This window comes from Pteropus medius, unplaced genomic scaffold (genome assembly GCF_902729225.1).
Source record: "Pteropus medius unplaced genomic scaffold, Ma_sr-lr_union100, whole genome shotgun sequence".
Lineage (NCBI taxonomy): Eukaryota > Metazoa > Chordata > Mammalia > Chiroptera > Pteropodidae > Pteropus > Pteropus medius.
Genome location: NW_024352947.1, coordinates 3,914,619 through 3,929,404, shown reverse-complemented (window position 1 = coordinate 3,929,404; position 14,786 = coordinate 3,914,619). Strand labels below are relative to the sequence as shown.

Sequence of the window (14,786 nt, the reverse complement as noted above, 5' to 3'; positions counted from 1 at the left end):
GACAAATTTTAAGTCCAGCCTTCCCCAAAACTGTAATGAGTGCTCAATTATTATAGCCACTATGTCACCTGGAAGATGTGGCTTTGTAAGATTAGCACACATGGAACTCCCTTTTCACAATCTTACGCTGACGAGGCCGAGCCACCGTCAGGGGCCATTTGCCATTTCCACCGCAGCTGGGGCAGCGCAGGGAACTCCTGTGGCTGTGGGCCAAGGCCCTGCCGCTGGCTCCAAAGCAAAGCGTCCTCCCTCCCCGCGTCCACCCTGGGCAGGACGGTGAGAGGACCGTGCTGGGCGATTACACAGACAGCAGGCTGATTCTGAGTTAATGTTGGAAAACCACTCCTAAGCGGTTTCTTAACCAAAAGTGACGTGTTGGAAAAGGACAATAAACATTTGGTCAAAATGGGGAAAAAAAAAATCTTTTCAGAATTTTCTCCTTAGTCTTGAAAAGAGCACTTCTTTTAATACACTGGGAATTTTCAAATCTCTAAGTTAAAGCTATGATCATTGCTTTTGGGGTGGGGTGGGGAAAGCATTATAAGAAAGTAATAATGAAAATTATCAAAAAGAGTGAATTAAGGATTGTGGACGAGAAACACAGGGAGCGAAATTAGGTAAGACAGGTGCTCGCTTCCTGATCGCAATCAGGGCTATTTAAAAATCATTAGAATAGAAAATAGTTTGTAAAATAATGTACTTTATGTAGATCTTCTTTTGTTTTAAAGAAACTTAAGCAGTGACCCTATGCTCCAGGGAGAAAAATGTTGAGTAATTATAATACACACCACCATCCAACGTCCTACTGAACCACAAGAAGCCGGAGCAGGCCTTACCCTTGGCTACCGTGGGCATCTGGAAAGCGATGCTGATTACGCCCACCAAATCTCCCAGTGGAATCAGGGATCTCAAAATAGATCTGATCCTGATGGCTTCTCCCTTACCAGCATGAATCAGCTGCAGGAGTGAAAATAAAGGCATATTAGAATAACTTGGTCAAATTAATGTTATAATTCTGTCCAGAAAACTGACATGGGAATCCAAGTCTGAAATAATTCTGTTACGTGTACGCATTAAATTAGATCCTGTTCAGAAACTGTTGTTTCAGGCTACCAGGAAGATATTTACTTCCTCACCCAGCTCCACTGACATCAGCACACACCAAGTTCTGTATTACGGTCTAGGCCAGCTGGTTTATCCATTACAACAATAGTTTTTATCCTGTTGAGGGTGTTAAAATATATAGAGAATCTGATAAGTCTATTAATGCTTATTTCCCAAAATTACATATAAATATCGATCCACAACGTGAGCTAGAATACAAAGGGAAAATTATCTTTAGGACCTGAAAATATACTAAAATTTATGATTGATTTAGCCCCTTTCTTGCTTTGTGCTAAAAATATAATTGTATTTCTATCTGTATTCCACAATTTCACCCAAGGACGGGCTTACAATATGGGGGTGAACATGAATCTAACAAGTATTTTGGACTCCTGCAGGCCCCTGAAATATTATGAAGACGAGGCTCTGACACCATCAAGACCGTCAGCTGGTCTCGGGGACAGGGTGCAGGCTTCAGGGCCAGGAAGCTTGTGTTTCCGGGATGCAAAACGCAAGCATAAGTTCTGACCCGTAGGAGGTCCCCAACTGAGATGGATAAATTTCAGAAGGGCCAAGTTAGTCTGTTATTAAGTCACTAAGATTTTTTTCCCCCATTCATATAAAAGAACAAAAATCTTCTGTTTATTGGCATAATTTCTTTCTTGGATCTTTCACTTTAACAGGAAAGAAAACAAATACTGTAATCATAAAGCTTTGTCTACAATGCCCTCCGCCATACAGATTTTTGACAATCTATGTGATGAAAATCTCATTAGTAAGTTACAGTTTCACAAATATCAGACTCTAGGTTATCTAAAATTCTGACATTTCTCCAACCTGTGATTCCTCTGTATTCATATCAAGAAAGCAATAAAGTTTTAACCCACAGGTGTGAGAGAAAGAGATCCTCCCCCCTATCCCCCTCAAAGAAACAAAAAAACGAACAAAAACCCCACAGGTGCTAAAGGGTGAGAGCAAGTCCGCTGGCTTCCTGCTCAGACGGGTCCCGAGTGTGTCTGTCTAACCCATGTGACCTCGGTGTGTCTCGGACTCTGTTGTTTTCCACTAACAGGCCGTGAGGCTAATTTTATGGGCCCTGGCAAGTATTTTTTAAATGACTGTAACAGCATGAAACATAACAGCTTGGAATAAAATAAAGAAGAAAATGTCGGGCTGTACTTCGAAGTAAAAGTATTATTCGATAAACTTTAATTTTATCCTGGTCAAAAAGTTTAGGGAAAACTCACGATCGGGGCTGAAGAGCTGGTTCCTCCCCGTCGCCTGCCCCCACCCCTGTCCCCTAACGCAGGGGCCAGCACGAGTGCCCCTCACGGGGACCAGGCATCGTACCAGGACACGCTGGACAGCGGTGGCCGCCTCCTGCTCAGGCTACCGGGAGAGGGCCGCGGGAGGGGGTCGCGGGAGGGGACCGAGGGCGCCGGGGGAGAGGACTGCAAGAGCGGGGCGCGGGAGAGGGATGTGGGGAGAGCGACGGGAGGGGGGCCCAGGAGAGGACTGCAAGAGGGGGCCAAAGTGGAGGGATGGGGGAGGCTGGGGCAGGTCGTGGGGAGGGGCCGGGGAGAGGGTCTCGGGAGAGGGATGGGGGAGGGGGTCTCGGGAGGGGTTCGCGGGAGGGGGCCGCACGGGGCAGTGCAGACCAGATGCGCTTTAGGGATCTCCGCGCAGCTGCCTCGCCCGCCACGCCACGGTGCCCGCGTCCCGTTGCTGATTTTTACGGCCCACGAGGCACCTCCGACCACACGAACGCGCTCGGCAGCCAGGCTGCGGCGTCGTTTCTAGCGGGGCGTGCGGGTCCCTGGTGCAGGTGCCGCCGGAACCCCCGCAGCCACCGGGCCGTCGCATGCGCTGAGGGGCCCGACACGTACGTGCATCTCGGGAGCGCAGCGTCCCAGCAGGTCGATGAGAGCTGCGTAGAAGGTCATGATGGCGTTCCCCATGTGGATAGTGTCGTCCTCCTCCTCCTCTGCGTCACTTTCACGGGTTATTCCAACGAGACAGGAAGCAGACAGAAAGGAGAATAAAGTGGCATTGCGGGTTTGGTACACGCTTCTCAGAGCAAGGGGAACACGCAGGCATCCCTTCCGCCTCCTCTGATGCGTTCACGTTATGTGTGTCATTCACAGCAAAGTGACAATGGGCTAAAGACCAGGTTTGAGACTATCACCAAGAACACGTGTATGGGAACTTTAATATTAAGATCCCTTGAAAAGGCAAAAAGAATTGTCAATTTGATGGATTCTGCTCATCTGTCGTGGCAGACGGCGTAACAACAAAGGAAATCGTCCCCGGCGTGACTTGGTACGTTTAGGACACTTCTGCAAAAATAGCATCCGCTTAGAGACCGGGTGACGCAGATCTGTCCTATGAGGTCACAGACGTAAGGTCCCCAGTACAGAGCTTTCCCCCGAGTAAGCACGTTATAGATGTAATTTCACTTACTCCCTCACCTCTTGACCGTGGGCTCCACGCATCAACGCACCCCCAGTATTCCCGCACTCCCCTCCCCATTCGTTCTTTGAGAAAAACATGCATATTCCGTTATCTCACTGATGAGAGACAAATCCGGTGGCCCCGGAAGGCCCTGTCGTTCCTCCTATGGCAGCTCAGCACTGGGCTGCGTGGGCTAGACTCGGAGGCCCGCAGAGTGACGGGGCCCCGCCGACAACGTGCCCAGCGCGCAAGGCTGGTCCAGGCCCCGCAGCCCCGAGCGCATGCGCACTGGTGCTGCTGGGCCGGAGCTCTCACCACGTCCTCTCTATCGCCTGGGGAGAGCGGGGCTCCCCACCCTATGCTGACTGGCAGACGCAGTCTCCCAGCCTGGAGCCGGCCCCGGAGCAGGCAGAACACCTGCGCCCGGCCGCGGGGCGGAGAACGAGGGTTGGCAGCACCAGCCTGTGCTTGGCAAGCTGCCTCCCATCAGCTCCGTGTTACATCTCTCCCAGCGGGGCTAGTGGTGTGGGTGCGTGACCTCCCGGCGGGACATCCGCCTCCGCGGATTAAACAGGAAGCCACCTGCCCAGATTCAGTTATGCCCCTGCTGAAACCAGGTTTTAACCACGTGCCCTGTGGAGAACTGTAAGGTGGCTAGTGGCTCCCGAACCTGTCACTGATCACGTAACCAAGCACTTCACTTCTAGAATGACAAAGTCCCCGTTTCAGACTTTAACAGCACATTCTCTTGGTAAAGAGCGCTTTCTCGCTACTGTCATGAAAACTCACGCTAGCTGGCTTCCCACTAAACTCTAATTTCGAAGGCTCCTCTGCCATCACGTGGGATAACAGCATTTGCCACAGCCCCCTAGAGAAAGTCACGAAATACATTTCTTTCTACGACCTGAATTTCTCTCTAATAAAGTCACACAATATGCCTCATGTCTCTCTTTGTTCACTCAACCTATTCCAGCAGCAAATTCCATCCATTCTTCCAAGTCTAATGCATTTCATTTTCAAGGGGACAAATCATGAGTACCAGAGAATAGTGCAGTTAACAGGATGAAAATTATGTTTTGCAAAATTTCCAGCCAAGTAGCACGATTTACTCTGTATTAGACCTACGGGGTTTTCGCGGATTCGCTGGTTGGCGAGGGTCCGTCTCGAGAAGGGTCCTCGGCTATCCGGTTGGCTTCCTCTATGGCGGCGAGAAGGCCGGCCCCGCCCTCCCCTCTCAGAGCCGGGCCGAAGCACTCAGGCCTCCGGATGAGCAGCCTCACCACGACGTTGGCGTTTTCCTCCACACTCTCCCCTAAAAGCAGAAGGGAGCATGAGCACACGAACGCACCCATGCGACCCCCGGGCACGCAAACGCAACACTTTGCGTATTTAAAGAGAAGTGACTGAAGCCAACAAACATGGCAAAACTGAATTCAGATTACTGGTTGTATGTACACAAGACAGTCAATTTCTGTTCTTGCACTTAAAATTTTCAAAGTAACGAAAAGCATTATGGAGGCATAAACTTCATTTTTGTTCATTTGTGATTTGTAATCTGAAGCCATAATCTTAGATTATTAGAATGCAACTGTAAAAATTTATAATGCATGCGTCTAAAATTTTAATTTACTAACGAATTATAACATCACTATCAAAATATTATAAAATAGTTACTGTAGAAAACTGATGATGAAATATTCAATCTCTTTATTAATATTTACTTCCTTCATGAAAGTGCTAGGATATCTAATTATTTTATATAGCTATTTTTAAGAAGTTTTAATAACGTCGAAAAAGAACCCCACGAGCAATCAGTCCTACCATTACAGAAGACAGCAAATCTGAGGAAGTCGAGGTACCGCTCCCCTTCAACTGGGTTCCAGCCAATATCTGGGTACCCCTTACACACCAGCATCTGGCAACTCTGCAGTCCACAGCCAGCCAGATACCGGACGACCTACGAACAGGACGGCGAACACAAGCATTACCCCTGCGGCGAGAAGTAAGATGCTCACACTAGTCGTGAAGAGTGAGGCTCTCAGACGGAGGCTTAAAACAAAGGCAGCTCTGTGAGTGATTTTCAGTCTCATGAGAACTCCCGTGAACTCCCATTAGTAAACCCTTAGCATTAAGAAATATTCAAAAATTGTAACAAAGTGCTATTGTAATAAAAATATTTATGAACCAATCCAATGAAAGAAAAATATTCCTTAATCTCATATCATTTAATTTGTGACTTTTACCTAAAAAATAAATCACAGTATTTGATAAACTTCAAAAATGTCTAATGACCTCTGGCCCATCTGAGATACTGAAAGATCCTTCTAAGATATAAAGATATTTGAAAGAAGTGAATTATATTGAAAATGACGTTATCGGTTTAGAGGGGAAGGGCCACACAGAGAAATAGAGAAGACTAAGCTGAGAGTCCAATGCCCTTGGGTTCACATCTGACCTGCATCACTTCCCGGATCATTTTGAGCAAGTTATTTAACTTTTTACATAGTTTCACCATCCATAAAATCTCGGATAGTACTGCTTATCTTTTAGTACTATTGAATTTAACACAAAATTTCTGCTTACTTTTGCCTTTTAAAATGTTCTTTTATATGAATGTTGGCCCTCTATGATATTTCATAAATGATCCAGTTTTCGAATAACCCCCTAAAGTAGCCATTATCAATGGTAGTAGATTGTTAGAGAACTTATCAAATGAACGATTACGCCCAGCGCAAGCTAAATCAACCTCAAAAAGAAATAAGAAATACAGCTAAAAATACTTTATATCACCTCTCCTAAGGTATAATTTATGTACAATAAGCCCATCTATTTAAAGTATAGAATTCAATGGGCTTTGAGAGATTATACATCAGCAAAAACCCTCCACCATCGAGATGCAGAACATTTCCACCACCCCTTGGGCCCCGAGCCTTCTGCAGTCCCTCCCTCCCTACATGCATGGACCTGGACAACCTGCCTCCTGCCACGACACTGCCTGCATATTCCTGAACATTTATACATGTAATCATCCAGTATGTATCTTTCAGAGCCTGGCTTCTCGCACTCAGAATAAAGATTCTGAAATTACTCATGTTTTGTTGAGGCACATGTCAGAACTTCACTCCTGCGTACTGTCTAATGATAGGATCCCACCGTATATGGACACAGAAACACCCCAGTTTGGATAACCCATCCATCACTTGAGGGACACCTGAGTAGTCTGCATTTCTTCGCTAGGATGAATAAAGCTGTTATCAACATTCATGAACATATCTTTGTGTGGACATATATTTTTATTTCTATTGAAAAAACGCCTTGGAGTGAAAAGGCTAGGTGTATGTTTATGACGGGTATATGTTTAACTTGTTCGGAAACAGCCAAACTGCTCTCCAAACTAGCTCAAGCATTTTTCCTCCCAACAGCAGTAGATGACTTTCTAGTTGCTCCACATCCTCAACATTTGGCATCGTCAACCTTTTAAACATTAGCCATTTAAATCAGCGTGCGGATAAATGATTTTAAATTACACATGGGAGGTAAGTCAAAGAGGCCAAGCCCTGTGACCTTTGAGTGGCATGTCGGAAGCGTCTGGGGAACAGTTCACTTTCTCATGCCCTCAACAGCTATGCATTGATTGTCAACCCAGTAGCAGACTGGGACGAGGCAGTGATGAGCGAAGAAAAAATGCCCGAGACTGACTGGCCCTACATTATGGTCAAGAGTAGATTTTCAAAAATACATAAATACATAAATTCTATTAAAATGTGTTTATTTTGTTATTATGTTTAAATAACCTTGAGAAACAACTACAAACACACATACAAACACAGGGGCAGGAATGTGGCTTACCTTTTCCAGGTCGGGCTCACGCAAAGCTAAGGCCAGTTCGTTGTTATCCATCACCGAGGCTGCTGCCACATCCAGCGGTGTTGAACCTCTCATAGCTGGCGAGGCTGTTCATCCAAACAAAGAGGAAACAAAACCTGGATTGTGCCCCGACTACGAATTCCATGTAAAAACACACTTTCACTTAAAATTTAATTTCTAAGCGCAACAAATATTGCACTAATCTAAATGAATTTACGTTGCATTGTAATAAGTATATTCTTTTTATCGTAAAGATTAAATAAACGTCAAACTTTTACTTACCGAGACCAACACTACTGTTTTCCAATAAATAACTGAGATGGTCAAACATGGCTTTCTGATTCTGCCGGCTTATCCGACAGAAGTAACAGAGAAAACGGCAACAGTTGGCCACCATCTTGGGAAAAGTGATCTCCTACAGAAAGAGCATCAGTTAGCTGTGAAAGGGAATTATCTCTATAACAATGGGTTCAGAGGCTGGGGTCCCAATCACATCGTCCACCCGTGTGTGCTCGTGTCTGCCGAGATGCAGACACTGAAGGCCTTCGCATTTCCAAACCTGGACTCACTCAGGCCTTGAGCCACAGATCAAGCCTGGCACTAATTTTGAAACCAATGGCTTATTCTGGAATTAATCTACAGCCCTAAAGCGCAGGTGGCCTGAGCCTGTTTTAGGAATCCAGCCGACTCGGTTGTGGTCCTGCCTACAGCTGTTAGCTGTGCTTCCTTGGCAAATTATGCGATCTCACTACTCTGTTCTGCAAAACTGCAACAAGATGGATAACAAGACTCACTTTAGTAAGAAAGTGGGGTGAGACAGTATTCCTAACAAATACCCAGTTTATTTGGAACCACATAACTGGGTACCTCATCAGCGCTGTCGTTACTGTTACCATTGTGTTATTAAGATTTCAGGGATTCACAGCCTCCCTGATCTGCACATGCCTTTGCTGTGACAGCACCCTGACCTGAAGCCAGGGCCCACCAAATGCATCTCCCTTGAGAGCCAAACCTGGTTCTAAATACCCGGCTGATCCCTGGAGTCCTTCCTTAACAGAAAATTTTACAATTATCTTTATAAGTCTGTCTAACTGATAGACTGAACATGAGAATTATGGGATCATTTCCATATTTTGAAAAATATATCATAAAAACTTCAAAAAATTTTGAAATATATTTTGCAAATCAGAGGTTGTGAAATTATACCGATTTATATGAAGTTATTTTTATATTATACTCTATTCATTTGGTTTAAAAGAACTTGAAAAAAATTTTTAAGCCCTGAACAATTCACCTTAGAGCCTCATAACAAACACTTCTAAGCACCATCCTCGAACCTTGGTCTGCATCAGGAATGTAATGGGACCAACTGTCGTCTGACTCAAAGGGGACGGCTGGGTCTGAGGGATGTTTGTGTTATCAACCTCTAATGTGACGGAAACTGATTTATAATTCAAAAAACTAGTACAGTATTCACTTTTAAGTTTCTAACCATTCCCTAAATGAGAATAACTTAGGGTATAGCAAATTACACAGCATAAGATAAAAATGCTCAATAAAAAAAATTAAAAAAACACTAATAGCATATCCAACTCTCAATCTGTTAGATTTGCTTTTTTCTTTCAACAGGTGTCTTTGAAAACAGTCCTTTTGTCTACGGCTATGCCACCCCGAACGTGCCCAATCTCGTCTGATCTCGGAAGCTAAGCAGACCAGGTGCTATAGGCATTTAAAAAAACAAAAACAAAAAAAAACAAAAAAAAACAGTCCTTCTAAGAGGATTTAAGAAATCCTTGTTAAAGATATGCAATGGGTGTGCTCTAGGGTGTTGTAATAAATGGCATCTCGAGAATCAAATGTTGTCCTTTACCTTGGACTCCCCACCTCCGAGGACGTTCACCATGACCTCCATCACTGTCTCGTGCATGCCCAGTGCCCTCATGAGATTAGGGTGCTGGTAAAACACTTTGTTATTCATGATATCCCTAGAAAGAACAACATAGGTATGGAGAATAGTGCAAAGGTCAGAGCAAAATTTAAATAAAAATTTTTAAATAAATCTTTTGGAAATAATTATTAGCAACCATAGTTAAACCACAAAAGTTAATAAACACGATTAAGTTTTCCTCAAACATACTGATAGCCTACCAAAAATAGTATACAAGCTGTCTATTCTTTTCAATGCATTCAATATGTAAATATTCGCTAATTTGAAATAGTTTTGGACACTTATCATTCCTAATTTAATGTATATCCAAATGTTTTCAACCTTCTTTTTGTATAGAAATATGCATCATTTCCACGTTAACGGCACACGTGACTGTTCCAGATTCATCAGAGAAAAAAAGGTGCTCTCCTGAATTCTCCCTTTTTCATTGGTTAGTTAAGATGACTTATTATCTAACCTGCTCAGGTTAGATTTAACTAGTATTCACAAACAGACTCATACTCATACAATTATCAATAAAGGCCATAAAATTTTCTGTTGTCGTTCTGGCTTTTCTGTGCTCCCTCTTTGCCCAGTTAGTATATTTATTTTTTATTTTTAGTGTGCAAGCATTATAACGATTTTGGAATATAGCCTTCTAGTCTATGTTTATGATTTCAAATAATAGGCCTCATAAAACAATAGTTTTATGATCTAAAATGTACATAAATGGCATCACACAATCTGAATATTACTATATTTTTTGTTCCCTCGCAATTATTTTTTAGTTTTGTCAAAGAAAAAAAATGATCATTCTATATTTCATTTTTCCCCCAAAAAAACAGCTTTAGGTTTCTTTAATCCTCCTGTTTCCTGCATTCTGTTTTACCCGTCAGTAATCATCTTCATTATCTCCCTTTTACCTGGTATTTATATAAGTAGAGTAACTTTATTTTTTGGCTGAATATTTGTCTTTCACATCAGTTCGACATCCTACATTCCAGATTTCTACATCCTTATGTTCAGGTAGTTTTCTTATAAACATCTTATAGCTTAATTTAAGCTTTTATTTTCCCCTAGTATATGAATTCCCTTTTATTTTCATATCTTCAAGTTATGCAAGCTTCTTAACAATTGCTTAAATTTATGCATATGTGCACCAGTGATATACTCACTAAAACTTTTGCTTATTTCTGAATTCCATTTTCTTTTCTCACATGTACAGCCATGGAAGGTCTTTCAATGAAAGACTGTAAGTAAACATTCTCAAATATCTTTATTTGCCCTCACTCTGGAATACGGGATTTAAATTCTAACTTCCAAATCTACACAAAGCACAAGCTCACTGTGTTGAAATCTCAATTGGGAAACACATTCTAAATTGATGTTTACTTTCTGTTAGAACTTTGAATGTAGTGTTTCACTGAGTTATGACCTCTAGCTCTGCTATTGAGAATTCTAAACATTGCTTCTTTGCAAATGTTCTAGCTTTTCTATTTTATTTTTTAATAAAATGTTTCTTTTTTCAGTTATAGTTGGCATATAATATTGTATTAATTTCAAGTGTACAACATAGTGATTAGACATCTATATAAATCACAAAGTGATCACTCCAATAAATCTAGTACTCATCTGACATACGTAGTTATTACAATATTACTGGCTATATTCCTTATGCTATACTTTATAGCTTCATGACTATTTTGCAACTACCATCCCCCCTTTTCACCGACCCTTCCAAATCCCACTCCCATCTGATAACCCTAAAAATGTTCTCTATATCTATGAGTTTATTAGTTTTTTATTATTATTTTGTTCTTTAGATTCCAGATGTATATGAAATCATATGGCATTTGTCTTTCTCTGTCTGACTTATTTCACTCAGTATAATACCCTCTAGGTCCGTCATGAAATATCCTTTTCCATCCCTATACTTTTAGTCTGTGTGTGTCTTTTAATCTGAAGTGAGTCTCTTGTAGGCAGCGTATGTAAGAGTCTTGTTTTCTTATCCAATCAGCCACCCTATCTTTTGATTAGAGCATCTATTCTTTTTCATTTGAAGTACTCATTGATAGATATGTAGTTATTGCCATTCTTTATTTAGACTTTTGGCATATATTTTTCTTCTTCTTAAAGAAGTCCCTCCAACACTTTCAGTAACACTGGCTTGGTGGTGTTGAACTCCTTTAGCTTTTTGTCTGGGAAGCTCTTTAAGTGTCCTTCGATTCTAAATGATAGCTTTGCTGGGTAGAGTATTCTTGGTTGTAGGTCCTTGCTTTTCATCACTTTGAATATTTTGTGCCAAGCCTTTCTGGCCTGTAAAGTTTCCATTGAGAAATCAGCTGACAGACTTAAGGGAGCTTCTTTGTATGTAACTAATTGCTTTTCTCTTGCTCCTTACAAGATTCTCTCTTCATATTCAACATTTGGCCTTTGAATTATGATGTGTCTCGGTGTGGGCCTCTTTGAGTTCATCTTGTTTGGGACTCTCTGAACTTCCTGGAGTTGTATATCTATTTTATTCATTGGGTTAGAGAAGTTTCCCATCATTATTTCTTCAAATAGGTTTTCAATTTCTTACTCTCTCAATTCTCCTTCTGGTACCCCTATGATGCAAATGTTGTTATGCTTGATGTTGTCCCAGAATCCCCTAAAATTCTCATTTTTTTGGATTCTTTCTTCTTGTTGCTATTCTGATTGGGTGTCCTCTGCTAAACCCTCCCCATCCTTTAAATCATTGATTCAATCCTCTGCTTCCTCCAATCTGTTCATTCCCTTGAATGCACTCTTCCTTCATCTCAGATATTGTATTCTGTATCAGGTAGATTGTTTGTCTCCATTTTGTTTAGTTCTTTTTCTGGAGCTTTGTTCTGTTCTTTCATGTGAGACACGTTTCTTTCTCTCTTGATTTTGGCTGCCTCCCTGTGTCTGTTTCTATGTATTAGGTAGGGCTCCTAAGTCTCCCAGTCTTAGTAGAGTGGCTCTATGTAGCAGGTGGCCCATGGGCACAGTCTTCCTGGCCACCTGAGCAAGGTGCTCAAGGTGTGTCCCTTGTGTGGGTTGTGTGTGTGCCCTTCTATTATAGTTGAGCCTTGGTTGCTGTTTACACATCGGTGGAAAGGAATGACCCTTGAGAGGATTGGTTGTGAGGACTGGTCAGCAAGGGGCTGACCCTATGGAGCAGGATTCGCTTTGGCAGGGCTCTGGTGCCTAGCCAGCCTTCCCTTCGGGTGTGTCCTCTTCAAGTGCATCCCTGACTGGTATTCTAGCTCTGGTGCCATTCGAAGCAGGTTGCTGGCTGTCAAGGGCTTCCTGGGAGGGGCCCTATGGCAGGCCAAGTTCAGCCACAGCCTGTGTACTTCTAGGGTCACCTGGAAAGAGTCACCAAGCAATCCACAGATGGCTGCCACCCATGCAGGGCTTAGAGGTGCCTTGAAAGGCCAAGCCAGGAACTCAGGCCGGCTGCTGCTAGTATGAGGTTTCGGGTAGCTCAGCAAGAGGTACAAGGTACGCTGAGGTCAAACGCTGCTTACTGGTTTTGCAAACCTTTGAGAGACTTTAGGAAAGTCCACAGCATGAGCCGAGACCAGCCATATGTATGGAAAAGCCACTGAAGTGGTTTAGGTGGGCCCACATGTTTCGAGGACAGGATCTCAGAGAATCACAAGGGCAGGGCGACCTGTGTTAGCTATATCGATGGAGACTCACATATGTTACCACCTGCATCTGCATGCCAGGATAGGGGAGGGCTCAACAAAGAGACAATGGATTCTGTCAGTACTTCTGTCCAAGAGACGCCACCCCTCTAGCCCTTGCCCTGAAGCCAGAGAACTCAGTTCCTCCTCATGTCCCAGGGGCCCTTCGAGCTGCTGCCCAAGCAGTGGAGCTCAGAGAAATGAGTCTGTCAGCAGTAAGTCCACATGTGGGTCCTTTAAGAGGAACGCCCGGGGCTCCTACAGCCCTTTGTTTCACTTAGCCTCCATCTCCACTGGTTTTCACAGCCAGAGGTTGTGGGGACGCTTCTTCCCAGTCTGGAACCCTGGGCTGGGGAGCCCAGTGTGGGACTGTGACCACTCGCTCCTCTGCAGCGGGGAGGAGGAGGCTCTGCAGCCAAGGCAGCCCTCTCACTCCTCAATTGCCACACGCAGTTGTGGGGACCAGGCTGTTTCACATCTCCACCCCTCCTATCAGTCTTGAGGTGGCCTCTTCTGCATGTCTCCAGTTGTAGGACTTCTGTTCAGCCACACCTCAGATGATTCCCAGTGATGGCTGCTCTGTAGTTTCGTTATAATTCTGGTGTGGTTGTGAGACAAAGCGGGCACAGTGTCTACCTTCTGTGCCACCTTGACCCATTCTTTCTCTATTTCTTTTAAAATAGTCTACTTGTCACTAGTTTTATTCAGTTTCTCTACATTTATCCAGCTGTAGATGTGGAACTACTGGTGCTTTATCAATCTGTGAATTCATCGATTCTAAAAAACTGAAGCCAACAGCTCTTTAAATATTCCCATTCTCTAGTTCATAATTATTATTTTTTTTTTCCTAGAAATCCTACTCCGCATATGCTGGACCTTTTTATACTATCCCTCCGGTCTCTTAACTTGTCTTTTGTATTTCTTTATCACTCAGTGCTGCATTAATGAGTCACTTACTCAAATTTATGATTCTATTTATTTTCTCTTTGGCTATACTTTATCTGTAGTTCATTGTTTTTAAAGTCAATTGTCCTATTTTTCATTTCTAGAAGTTCTATTTGGATTTTTTTCAAATCTTCTTGGACTCTGCATATATTATATTTGGAAATTAGATTCATTCCTTTGTATACAGTAACTTTATGCTCACTTTCTGCATTCTGTTACCTGAAGTTCTTGGGAAAAGTGTTCTAACTCCACTATTTACTGTACCTGCAAACCCTTATTTATGATGAATTGTTTCCTTATGTGCTTTGCAATTTTTGATTGTGGGATAATCTTTGGTAGTGTATAGGTTTTTCTTGCAAAATTGCAAAGTAACTTGAGTTGAGAAAGCACACCTCCAAGCCAATTTTTATTAATTTCTCACCTTGGGGATCCTTAGATTATGCATGAGGTATAAACACTGATCCCCAAATCCACATGAAACACAACACATGATGGTCAATTCTGGAAGAGGCGTTTTTCCTCATTCTTTTTTCAAGGCCCAGTAGATACAAACTTCCTTATTACTTCCTGCTGGTAAGTATTTATCCTCCCATGGATTTCAGTGAATTTTTAGTAACCTGTGTGTTTATATATGATTATATGTATTTGAGAAATTAATAAAAAAACAAACTTTTAAGATATTTGTTGTGTATCTTAGCCATCTTAGCATCTGGTTGTAAAATTAGTCATGTAATAACTGAGCAACTTTCTTATTTAGTTTTAAAATATAAGCTCTAGAAAAACAACAATCTAATTTA

At 42.7% G+C, this 14,786-nt stretch overlaps 1 protein-coding gene across 1 annotated transcript in view; it reads right to left on the bottom strand.

Annotated features, from left to right (window-relative positions):
* Positions 1–14,786, bottom strand: part of RYR2 (ryanodine receptor 2) — a 535,670-nt gene that overhangs the window by 149,491 nt on the left and 371,393 nt on the right. Inside the window, exons 41-47 of the mRNA XM_039850351.1 lie at positions 9,293–9,407; positions 7,705–7,837; positions 7,405–7,508; positions 5,377–5,512; positions 4,681–4,867; positions 2,991–3,096; positions 837–957 (exon numbers count right to left, since the gene is read on the bottom strand). Of these exons, the coding sequence (XP_039706285.1) occupies positions 837–957; positions 2,991–3,096; positions 4,681–4,867; positions 5,377–5,512; positions 7,405–7,508; positions 7,705–7,837; positions 9,293–9,407 (902 nt within the window). The remainder of the gene's footprint in view (positions 1–836; positions 958–2,990; positions 3,097–4,680; positions 4,868–5,376; positions 5,513–7,404; positions 7,509–7,704; positions 7,838–9,292; positions 9,408–14,786) is intronic.